At 46.5% G+C, this 12,138-nt stretch overlaps 1 protein-coding gene across 1 annotated transcript; it reads right to left on the minus strand.

The window, feature by feature from the left end:
- Positions 1-10,726: 10,726 nt before the first annotated feature.
- Positions 10,727-11,278, minus strand: LOC148293921 (uncharacterized). Its single transcript, XM_088254650.1, has one exon. The coding sequence runs from the start codon at positions 11,276-11,278 to the stop codon at positions 10,727-10,729; it is 552 nt and encodes a 183-aa protein (XP_088110776.1).
- Between the last annotated feature and the right edge of the window lie 860 nt (positions 11,279-12,138).

Raw genomic sequence — 12,138 nt, forward strand, 5'->3', positions numbered from 1 at the left:
AGGCCGATGGCAGAAGGCTGATGGCTGAAGTCTGATGGCGCCGTAAGGGAGAAGTGTCTACTGGAAGGTGCCATTCGGCATGGCTTTGAGGAAAGGGCGCTGGAGTAGTGTCTCCTGAAAGATGCCGTTCGGCATGGCTAATAGCTGATGGCCGATGCCGAATGCGGATGGCGCCGAAGGCCGAAGGCTGATGGCCGATGCCGATGGTCGAAGGCTGATGGTTGATGCCGATGGCCGAAGGCTGATGGCCGAAGGCTGATGGCTGAAGGCTGGTGGCCGAAGGCTGATGGCGCCGAAAGGGAGAAGTGTCTCCTGGAAGGTGCCGTTCGGCATGGCTTTGAGAAAAGGCCGAAGGCAGTTGTCTAATCATTGGGGGGATGTGAAGACATCGCACGCGCCGAATGATGCAGGGGTGCCAAAGGCCGAAGGCAGATGCCGAATCATTGGGGGGATGTGAAGACATCGCACGCGCCGAATGATACAGGGGTGCCGAAGGCCGAAGGCAGATGCTGAATTATTAGGGGGATGTGAAGACATCGCACGCGCCAAATGATGCAGGGGTGCCGAAGGCCGAAGGCAGATGCCAAATCATTGGGGGGATGTGAAGACATCGCACGCGCCGAATGATGCAGGGGTGCCGAAGGCCGAAGGCAGATGCCGAATCATTGGGGGGATGTGAAGACATCGCACGCGCCGAATGATGCAGGGGTGCCGAAGGCCGAAGGCAGATGCCAAATCATCGGGGGGATGTGAAGACATCGCACGCGCCGAATGATGCAAGGGTGCGGAGGGCCGAATGCATATGCCGAATCATTGGAGGGATGTGAAGACATCGCACGCGCCGAATGATGCAGGGGTGCCGAAGGCCGAAGGCAGATGCCGAATCATCGGGGGGATGTGAAGACATTGCACGCGCCGAATGATGCAAGGGTGCCGAGGGCCGATGGCAGATGCCTAATCATTTGGAGCGATGTGAAGACATCGCACGCGCCGAATGATGCAAGGCTGATTGTAGGAGGTACCGAGGGCATGGCTCAAAAAGGTGCCGAGAGCACTCGTGAAGGAGAACGACATAGTGTTTTGTATCGCTTCCCACAAACGACGCCAATCTGTTGGCACTAAAACTGAACAGATAGAGATGAGTGCAACTTACAAGTGGTGAGGACGATCTAGCAGATCGATTGAATGATAGACTGTTTGTACCATATCTGATCCTCCACTCATCCATTAACATGTGGATCATAGAAACTCCCCAAGTGCCCAAGGCTCCGAACAATCAGCATCGGCTACCGATGATATTGTCTCAAAGCAGCAAAAGATCGCTACAGGCCCAACACAGCCTACAATCGGTATCCCTTACCGATTCTGCAGAATCAACCTCGAAGCACCCGCCCGACATATCTAAGGACTCGTGTCAACCTCATAGGGCCCTCCCACGAGTCCCACATCGAAAATGAGTACCAAGAGCATACAAAATGCCCTCTATAAATAGACCCCTTCACTACAATACAGGGGTAAGACTTTTCAGCTTGACTTTTATACTTTTATATGGTCAACAGCAAGAACTCTTAGAAACAAACTTACTTTGGCATCGGAGGGTCTTAGGCTGGTTCCACACCGGTTCCATAGACCTCACGAGTCTCAACTCTCTTCTATTCAGGATCTGCATCCAAGGACAAGAAGAATCTGTATCTATCATTCAATCGATCTGCTAGATCGTCCTCACCACTTGTAAGTTGCACTCATCTCTATCTGTTCAGTTTTAGTGCCAACAAACCAAATTCAGAATTTTTGGGTATTTTTTAAAAATAATTTTGATTTTTTTTCATATTTTTATTGCACAAAAATTGGCTGCCGTTGGATTGGAGGAAAAATTATGATCAGAGAGCCCAGAACGCGACACTTGGCAGAGAGCCCAGAATGCAGCACTGTAGCACGCTGATGTCAGCCTTGCCTTCGGACTGGAGCTCGGGCTCCCCCTGCCTTCAGGCCAGCCCAGGCTCGTGGACCCCACCTCCTGCCCGGGCCAGCCTTTGTTGCTGGAACTTGGTTTTGGACTCTTCCCCCCCCCCCCCCCCCCCCAGCCCTAGGGGGCTGCTAGAACTGCCCTTAGCCCCCTCTTCATCAATTTTTTTTTAATTTAAAAAAAGGATTTCTAAAATAAAATTTTATGAACTAAACTAAATTATTTTTGCATATAGTTAAATCAAACTGGAGTCAAAGGGGACATCATTGTCCTCAAATAGACAGAGCTTCAACCCTTGAAAAATTACTAAAACACACATTGGCCATTGGCCATCCTTGCAGAAGCCTTCATATCCTAAACAATTTCCTTCCAAAACCACCGACACTCCTTCCGCTCTAATAAAAGGGATGGCTTATAAAACATCAATCTCAACATTGAACCTGCTCAAGGATGAGTCCCATTTCATCTCTTGTCAGCGCCCCTAATTGCCCTCTCCATCGACATTCCTCAGCCTTACTGGTTTACACAGATTTACACAGTTATAACATTTCATCTCAGATTTACACAGTTATAACATTTCTCATGCCCATCTTTTTCTGGTTTAAGTTGGAGAAGAAGTATGATAAATAAATAAAAACGTTGGAGAAGAAGAGAAAAATAAGCAGGGACCAGATGAGAGGGGGCGAGAGAAAAAAATGGTACGAAGAAAATGTGACGAGGAGAGAGAAATAGTATTTTCATTTTATTTTTTAGGGTTAATTTCAGTTTAATACCTTGAAATTTTAATCTTAAGACATCCTTGCCCATACACTCTTAATTTTAACAATTAAATACTTTAAGATTTTTAATTTTTTGCAATCTGGTTCTGATGTTAGCCTCGCTGTTAGAATTTCCGTTAGTTGTTGATGTGGTGTAAGTGGGACCCATTTTTTAAAACTTAAATTGATTAAAATATTACAAACCAATTAAAAATATATAAAAAAAACTAAAAATATTATAAAATTGAAGAAGAAGAAAATCTAACCTAGAACCCACCCTCCCCCTGTTGCAACCTTCTCTCAACACCCACCCATGGCAGCCCACTCATAAAATCAACGGTGAATTACAGTTTAGTACCTTGTGGTTACACCCTTAAGACATGTTAGTCCTTATCTTTTCAATGTTTACAATAACATACTCCGGTCTTTTAAATTTGTTACAATGTGGTTCCCCCATTACGTTTCTATCAGATTTCTTCGTTAGTTGCCTGTGTGGCATTATGGGTCCCACATGTCTTTTCTTTTTTTAAATTTTAATACAAATAAAATATTAAAAAACTGAAATATATATATATATATATATATATATATATATATATATATCTCTCTCTCTCTCTCTCTCTCTCTCAGCACCTCATTTTCGTTTCTTTCTTGATTTTGCATTTTTCTCAGTTTCTTCTGAAAATCCATGGACAACAATCTCTCTCTCTCTCTCTCTCTCTCTCTCTCTCTCTCTCGGCACCTCATTTCTATTTCTTTCTTGGTTTTGCATTTTTCTCAGTTTCTTTTTAAAATCCATGGACAACAATCAGCCCAAAAGTCCTCAGACCTTCAACAAAAAAACCTGCTTTTCACTTAAATCCTATCCTTAGTTTTCACCGCCAAAACCCAGACATCATTAACACCCCTGTCAACCCAATAGGACCCAAAACCTAGCTCAATAGCCCCATCTTCATAAACCCAACTCAAGTTATTTACAGAAAAACCAAGAGGAGCAAGGGGGAGAAGAAATCAGGGGTTTTGGGTTTGGGGGCTGTGGTTGCGGGTTGGGGTGAAGGGTGAGAAAACATCAGGAGGAGGAAATCGGGTCTGGGGTTCTGGGGAAGAAAGGGGGAAGAATTTGCGTGGGATGGCAGGGGCTGTGGTTGCAGGTTGCGATGGAGGGTGGCTGTAAGATGGGTTTGGGGTTTGGAGCTTGCAGGTGGTGGTCATGGGAGAATGGGGAAGAAGAAATCGGAGAGAGAGAGAGAGAGAGAGAGAGAGAGAGAGAGAGAGAGAGATACATATATATATAATTATTTTGGTTTTTTAAATATTTTATTCATAGTTTAATCAATATAATTTTTTTTTTTTAAATGTGGGACTCACCACGCAGTCAAATAACGGAGAGGTATAACGGAAACCTAACGGTGGAACTATATTGTTATTGTAAAAATTGAAAAAATAGGGACTAACATGTCTTAAAGGTGTAATCACAAGGTACTAAACTGTAATTAACCCTAAAATCAAACCACACCAGCGCCGCCACCTCATCTCCCTCCCTCCCAACCCCTCCTCTCCACCCACAAAACCCAGAAAACATCGAGTGCATTCACCACCCCACCCAACCATCAATCCTAAACCCAACATCTAACTCGTGGAGCCACTGTCCAAAAACCCCAACCTACAGAAGTCCATTGGTGGCTACCTCGCCTTCCTCATCACCCAAATCTGAAGTCCATTGGTAGCGAACTCCATGGTGTCAACACGTGTCAGTGATTTGAGCTCCATTGAAAGTTGATCTCAAGAGTGGTGACCTGGTGAACTCGTGGATCAAGTCCAACAGGTTAAGTCTGGTCATCAATGTCTCGGTCTCCTACTCGAATCTAAAACCCAGTACGTCAGCGATCTCCGCCGCATCCGACGACCACTTTGATGAACCTAACTGCCAATTCAATTAGATCTCTGCCGCCGTAAATGGCTCCAAGTGGATGAATCTCGGCAATGACATGAGGGGAGGATAAGAGAGAGAGAGAGAGAGAGAGAGAGAGAGAGAGAGAGAGAGAGAGAGAGAGAGAGAGAGAAGTGGATGGTATTGTGAAATTATTGCAAGCACACAATCCACACAAGTTGACAGGACCCGACCCAAATTCCAATTTGGAATCCGAGTCGAACCCTAACGTGTCCGACACCTGGCAGTTGCCGGGAATAATAGACCAAATTGCCCTCCTAACTAAATTCAATGAAAAACAAGTGCGACTTCTGCTGAAAATTCGACAGAGTCTCCCTTGTAAATTGAACATTTCCCAAAATTACCACCTGTAAAACAAGCACATATATTTATATATATAACCCAACTGCCAGCATATATCGAAATAAATCTAGAAATCAAGCATCAAATCATTCTGGCCTTAGGCCTCAATAAATCGAATAAATCTTCCTGCTAACAACATTCAGAACTATTACTCGCAGGCCTCGGAGACGCCAAGTCCCCTCGAGCCGCAATACTCGCAGGCCTCGGAGATACCGCTTCTATCCGAGCCGCAATGCTCGCAGGTCTCAGAGATAACTCTTCAATCCGAGCCGCAATGCTCGCAGGTCTCAGAGATAACTCTTCAATCTGAGCCGCAATACTCGCAGGCCTAATAAATACCACTTCTATCTGAGCCGCAATACTCGCAGGCCTCGGAAATACCACTTCTATCCGAGCCGCAATACTCGCAGGCCTCAGAGACACCACTTCTATCCGAGCCACAATAATCGCAAGCCTCGGAGATACCACTTCTATCTGAGCCGCCATACTCGCAGGCCTCGTGTCTGCCGCGCAAATCTCACGGCCTGGAGTTCCGGGCCGAGGGGATATGCGTTAACACGCGGTTTCCTGCTTTTGGGTGCAGTGCAGTTGTGCGCGGGCGTGCCAGCACGGTCTACCGTGCGTCGATGTGTTGATGAGTGTTGGATGGATAAGTGGTGCGCCTATTTGAACTCGTCTTCCTAATCAAACGATTGTAGCCGAGAGAGGAACTGGTCTCGGCTGTTAGGTTCACGGCCTGAACTACAAGGCCGTTGAGTGATGGTGTTGGTGGTGGTTTTGGGCGGTGCTCCGGCGCGCTGCTCAGGGAGCGACGGTCATGTGATATATGGGGTGAGTGAACGAACAACAAGGATGGTGCTCCGGCGCCTTGAAAATCAAGGGTCGTATGATATATTGATGAATGGATTTTCCTTACAATCTAACACTACTCCTAGGAAAGCAAGTAAAGATATTGAAAATGCATTACAGGAAAAAATTAGTTGCTCCGTGGGAAGCTTTGTTTTGGTGTTGAACCCTTTGAATGTAGCTCGAGTCTTGTATTTATAGGAAGAGTCTCTAGAGGAGTAATCGAGGCTAAAAATCTGCATGGTGGAGCCTGATTGGAGCAAGTGGGCAGTCCAATCGACATTTGGGATCGTGAAGTATGGTGGTGTGACCCCAGAAATCCCGGTGAATCTCGGCCGCCGCTCTTGATCGTGGGTTCTGAGCTTCTGGCCGCTGCTCTTGATCGTGGGTTCTGAGCTTCACGATCCCAAATGTCGATTGGACACTCCACTATGCGTAAATTCAGCATCGATTACTCATCCAGGGACTCTTCCTATAAATACAAGACTCGAGCTACATTCAAAGGGTTCAACACCAAAACAAAGCCTCCCACGGAGCAACTTATTTTTTCCTGTAATGCACTTTCAATATCTTTACTTGCTTTCCTAGGAGTAGTGGTAGATTGTAAGGAAAATCCATTCATCAATATATCATACGACCCTTGATTTTCAAGGCGCCGGAGCACCATCCTTGTTGTTCGTTCACTCATCCCATATATCACACGACCGTCGCTCCCTGAGCAGCGCGCCGGAGCACCGCCCAAAACCCACCACCAACACCATCACTCAACGACCTTGTAGTTCAGGCCGTGAACCTAACAGCCGAGACCAGTTCCTCTATCGGCTACAATCGTTTGACTAGGAAGACAGATCAAACAGGCGCACCACTTATCCATCCAACACTCATCAACACATCGACGCACGGTAGACCATGCTGGCACGCCCGCGCACAACCGCACCGCACCAAAAAGCAGGAAACCGCGTGTTAACGCACATCCCCTCGGCCCGGAACTCCAGGCCGTGAGATTTGCGCGGCAGACACCATATTCTTGACTCTTAAATCCTACTTCTTTGGAGAACAATAAAATCTTAAATCAAACAATCCTCACTTGGGTTTGTCCCAATTCTCTTCTCAGTTTCTTATCTCCGGGAATAAAGAATTTCTCATTTCTCATTCTCTTCTATCCCTTTTCTCCAATCTCTAGGGGAACAAAAGAATTTCCCAATTCTTCCTCTTTTCTCTCTCCTTTCCACAATCTCTAAGGGAACAGACGAATTCCTAATTCTTCCTCTTTTCTATCTCCTTTCTACAATCTCTAAGGGAACAAAAGAATTTCTCAATTCTTCTTTCTTTCTGTCTCTTTCTAGATGTGGGGTCTGATTACATAATTGATTTGGATTTCTTATTGAGGATGCAGTTTGCAAAGCAATCATGGAAAAATCATAAGAAACTAGTATCAAATTTCATACACGAGAAACCCATCAATTTGATATTAACCTTAGCCATTCCATCGAACACCTTTAGGCTATAATCCAACTCCTCACATTCAGCATAGAAATGGATCAAGAATTCTCAATAAATGCATCTTCCTTGACCCATCTTAACAAGTGCTCTATGGAGCTGAACCCCATCACAAAAAGCAACAACCTTGGGGCAAGCGCTTAGCACAAACGGAAATGTGAACTTATCACCATCTGTACATAAAGCAAGACGACTTCATCACTAAAGTCCAGTACTAGTGGGAATCAGAAGAGGAGGGAGAGGGAGAAGGGAGAGAGAGGGCGCGAGCCACTAGTGGGTAGGGTGGTTGGGTTGAGGTGATAGTGGAGGTGTAGGGAGGGTGGGGAAGTGGTGGGGCGGGGAGGGACGGAGGCAGATCAGGGAGAGGGGTTAGTTTTATTTTTACTTTAAAAAAAATTTATATATTCAATTTAAAATTTCTAAATATTATTTTATTAATATTTTCTTTCAACTAAGCAAAAAAAGTGGGCCATATAAAAGACACATCATCACTTAACGGATTTTCTGACAGTCAACTTTACGGAAAGCTTAAATTGGTCAAATTTGAAAACAATATAGTGTAAATTGATGAAATTGAAACTCGGGAGCGCATATTGAGAATGATCCCAAACCTTAAGGGGTCTTTGATGTTAGCCCTTAATAATATTGGTTTTCTCCTCTCCATTTTGTATATACCCCTTAGCTAGCAACTTTCCATTATCTATTGAATACAAATGGAAAGAAAAGAATTGGCCTATTATTATTATTTTTTAAGCCATAACCTATTTCTTAAAATTTTACTGGAATTCTTTGTAAAACATTCCATTATTATTTGTTTAGTGAATCATGAACATTGCTTTGTAAAACAGAGGGAGATTGAGTTATAGGCCCAATAGTGTGGTCTGAAATAGTGAAAACCCAACCCGCAACAATTTCAATAAAAAAACCCAAAACCCACTTAAAAAAATATAGGTCAAATGACAAAAGACATCCTGTAGGTTTGGGGTGATTCTCAATATGGACCTTAGGGTATCAATTTTATCAATGTACACCCTTACGTTTGCAACATCGTCCAATTTCATCCTTCCGTTAAGTTCACTGTGTGGTCAATCGTTAAATGCTGACGTGTCTACTGTGGGACCCACCTACTAACAAAAAAAATGTATTTAAAATAATAAAATAACATTTTGATTACATAAAAAACCCATTGTTGGCTGCGCAAATCTCACGCCTGGGTTCCGGGCCGAGGGGATGTGCGTTAACACGTGGCTTCCTGCTTTTGGATGCGGTGCGGTTGTGTGAGGGCGTGCCAGCACGGTCTACCGTGCGTCAATATGGTGATGTGGATGAAAATGGTTAAGTGGTGCGCCTGTTTGAGTTCGACTCCTAATCAAACGATTGTGGCCGAGAGAGGAACTGATCTCGGCCGTCAGGTTCAAGGCCGTTTAATGGTGGTGTTGATGGTGGATTTTGGGCGTTGCTCCGGCGCGTTGCTCAGGAAACGACGGTCGTATGATATATGGGGTGAATGAGAGAGGAACTGGTCTCGGCTGTTAGGTTCACGGCCTGAACTACAATGCCGTTGAGTGATGGTGTTGGTGGTGGTTTTGGGCGGTGCTCCGGCGCGCTGCTCAGGGAGCGACGGTCATGTGATATATGGGGTGAGTGAACGAACAACAAGGATGGTGCTCCGGCGCCTTGAAAATCAAGAGTCGTATGATATATTGATGAACGGATTTTCCTTACAATCTAACACTACTCCTAGGAAAGCAAGTAAAGATATTGAAAGTGCATTACAGGAAAATATAATTTGCTCCGTGGGAGGCTTTTATTTGGTGTTTGAACCCTTTGAATGTAGCTCGAACTTGGTATTTATAGGAGGAGCGCTTGGAGGAGTAATCGAGGCTGAAAATCTGCATGGTGGAGCCTGATTAGAGCAAGTGGGTAGTCTAATCGACATTTGGGATCGTGAAGCATGGTGGTGTGACCCCATGAATCTTGGTAAATCTCGGCCGCCGCCCTGATCGTGGGTTCTGCGTTTCTGGCCGTGGGGACGCATTTATTGCTCTGATAGCTGGGAACCTAACCTCTCAAGCTGTGAGAATCCTTGTGAGAATGTTTGCGTCTAATCACTCCGATTCTTATCACCAAACCCTGACTTCAGTCACTTCCCACCTTCCCTCGTGCATTAAATGCTTATTCGTGGCCAGTGGGTTTGCTGCAATAAACAAAGGCATTACTTCATTAAATGAAGCATGGGACCCTGCTGTCACGTGATGATTTGACTTTAATACCTTTGGCCGTGATTTTGTTCGGCCTCGGTCTCTGCCTATAATCGAGGCCGAGGTGATCATGCCTTAGCAATTTTTTTCTTCTGATTCAGGAAGGCCAAACATCTTGGCGAAAAGCCGCATTTTAGCCTTACGAGCAAATGCTAGGGCCGAGAAAAAGGGGCTCTTTCCGGCTGTGATTTATTAGGCACAAACATTGCCCCCACATCCCCGGATTCTTCGGTCTTGGCATGCATAGGGGCCGAATGGATTCCAGGGGATGGACCCTTTGCATTCCTTCTGAAATGATTGACAACTGGTGTTTTAAATACGCAGGACAGTCGGCGCATTTAATGCCTGAGTGCATTTAATGCCCAAGCACGTCGTGCAGGCCATCATTACCCAGGCTTACGCGAGGCGTCGCTTCGCCTCGTCAAATGAAACAACGGTCTCTGGGCTTCCGACACGTCATCGTGCTTTCGATTCGTGCGAGCCACCAACTGTCCACCAATTGTCTTTCGCCTTGGAAAGTCGACGTGAGCCAGAACCAAAACGTGGCCGAGATTCCTACCCAGCCCTGGAGGAAGATGACCTCCCTCCCTATGAGGCTGAGGAGAAATTGCAATACAATCGATGAAGATGGGAGGGTCTGATACGATGATTCCAACGTGGCCGCGGCCGTGTTCATTCTGCTGGGCACCCGGGTTGCACCCATGTCCAGAGTGACGCCCCTTCCCCTGGCCGGAATGACGGCCCCGGGTTCGCCTGGTCGTACTCGTGTCCGGAGTGCTGCCCCTTCCCTTGGCCGGAATGACGGCCCTGGGTTCGCCTGGTCACACCCGTGTCCTGAGTGCCGCCCCTAGTCTCAGGAAGAAATGTCTGCCTGTCCAGCGAGGGGACCACGAAGCTGACGTTCGTAGATTTAGGATGTAATCTTTTCTTATGTATATCTATATGTTGTAATCGGCCATGACCTGGCCGCTCCTTTGTGAACGTGACCCCCTTTTTAAAAAATAAAATAAAATAAATGAAGTATGATTCCTCTTTCCTTCTGTCTAAAAGCATGCCATGTCTTTTATCTTCGTCGTGTTGTTTACTTCCAGTCGTAAGAGCCTCATAATTCATTCTCGGCCGTCTCCCATAATGACGGGGTATACTTCTTTAAATATTGGCCGTTTATTGGTAGGTTATGCCATTCTCCATCCCTATCCCTCAACTGGAATGCGCCTCGGCCCAGGATCCATTTGATAACAAACGGCCCCTCCCAATTAGGTGAGACTTTGCCGAACCGAGGGTCCTTAGTCCCAATAGGAAGCACGGCTTGCCACACCAAGTCGCCTTCGGCGAAAGTCTTTTGCTTGACCTTTCTGTTATAGGCCCTTGCCGCGATTTGCTTCTGCGCCTGCATTAGGTTATAAGCATCGAGTCTGGACTGCTCCAAGTCTTCTGACTCCTGAGCCATAGCTTGCGCGTAGTCCTTCCTTTCTTCACCAGGCTGCTCGGCCACACGGAGAGACCGAACCTTTAACTCCATCGGAACGATGGCGTCATGACCGTAGGTTAAGGCATAAGGAGATGTGCCCGTGGCCGATCGGTTTGTGACTCGGTAAGCCCAAAGGGCTTCAGGGAGTAAGTCGTGCCATGCCCTTGGTTTTTCCTCAATCATCTTCTTAAGGATGCCCTTGATTACCTTGTTGCTCGCCTCGGCCTGTCCGTTAGACTAGGGGTAGTAAGGTGTTGAGTGAACCAACTTGATCTCCATTTTTTCGGTGTACTCCCGGGTTTCGGCCGATGCGAAAACTGGGCCGTTGTCGGCCGTGATAGTTTCAGGTATACCGAACCTGTGGACGATGTGTTTCTCAAAGAATTTGACCACCTGTGCGCTAGAAATCAACCGATAGGACTCCGCCTCGACCCACTTAGTAAAATAGTCGGTTGCCACCAAAATCCATGCGTGTTGGTTGGACGCGGCCGGATAGATTTTGCCGATGATATCCACGGCCCAACCCCTGAACGGCCATGGTTTGGTAACCGGGTGGAGGGTTTCGGCCGGTACCCTTTGTATGGGGCCGTAGATCTGGCATTTGATACACCCTTTCGCATACTCTATGCAATCTTTTAAGATGGTCGGCCAGTAATAGCCGTGCCTTCGAACCAACCACCTCATCTTGACGCCAGACTGGTGAGCACCGCAAATCCCCTCGTGGGATTCGGTCATGATAACCTTGATGTCTCCGGCGCTGGGACATAGGAGCAATAAGTCGTCCGAACCCTTTCGATACAGCTCATTTTGATAAATCAAATAACACCGAGCCTGGAAACGCGTGCTCCTCTCATGGCTGCCGGAGGGGTCGCGCAGATACTTTACTATGAGGTAGCGCCAATCGGCCTCGGCCCCGTTGACTTCGTCGGTGACCTCGGCCGATCATACTTGCGTTGTCATCCCTCGTTCAGCCAAAGCTAGCAAGGTACGCCTCTCGACTCTTATCACACGATCGTGGTCCTCGTCCGGAATATTCACGCCTG

This window comes from Prunus avium, chromosome 6 (genome assembly GCF_965620075.1).
Source record: "Prunus avium chromosome 6, drPruAviu1.hap1.1, whole genome shotgun sequence".
Taxonomy (NCBI): domain Eukaryota; kingdom Viridiplantae; phylum Streptophyta; class Magnoliopsida; order Rosales; family Rosaceae; genus Prunus; species Prunus avium.

Coding starts and splice junctions, on each gene's coding strand:
- LOC148293921 (XM_088254650.1), bottom strand. CDS start 11,278: ATGATTGAGGAAAAACCAAGGGCATGGCACGACTTACTCCCTGAAGCC.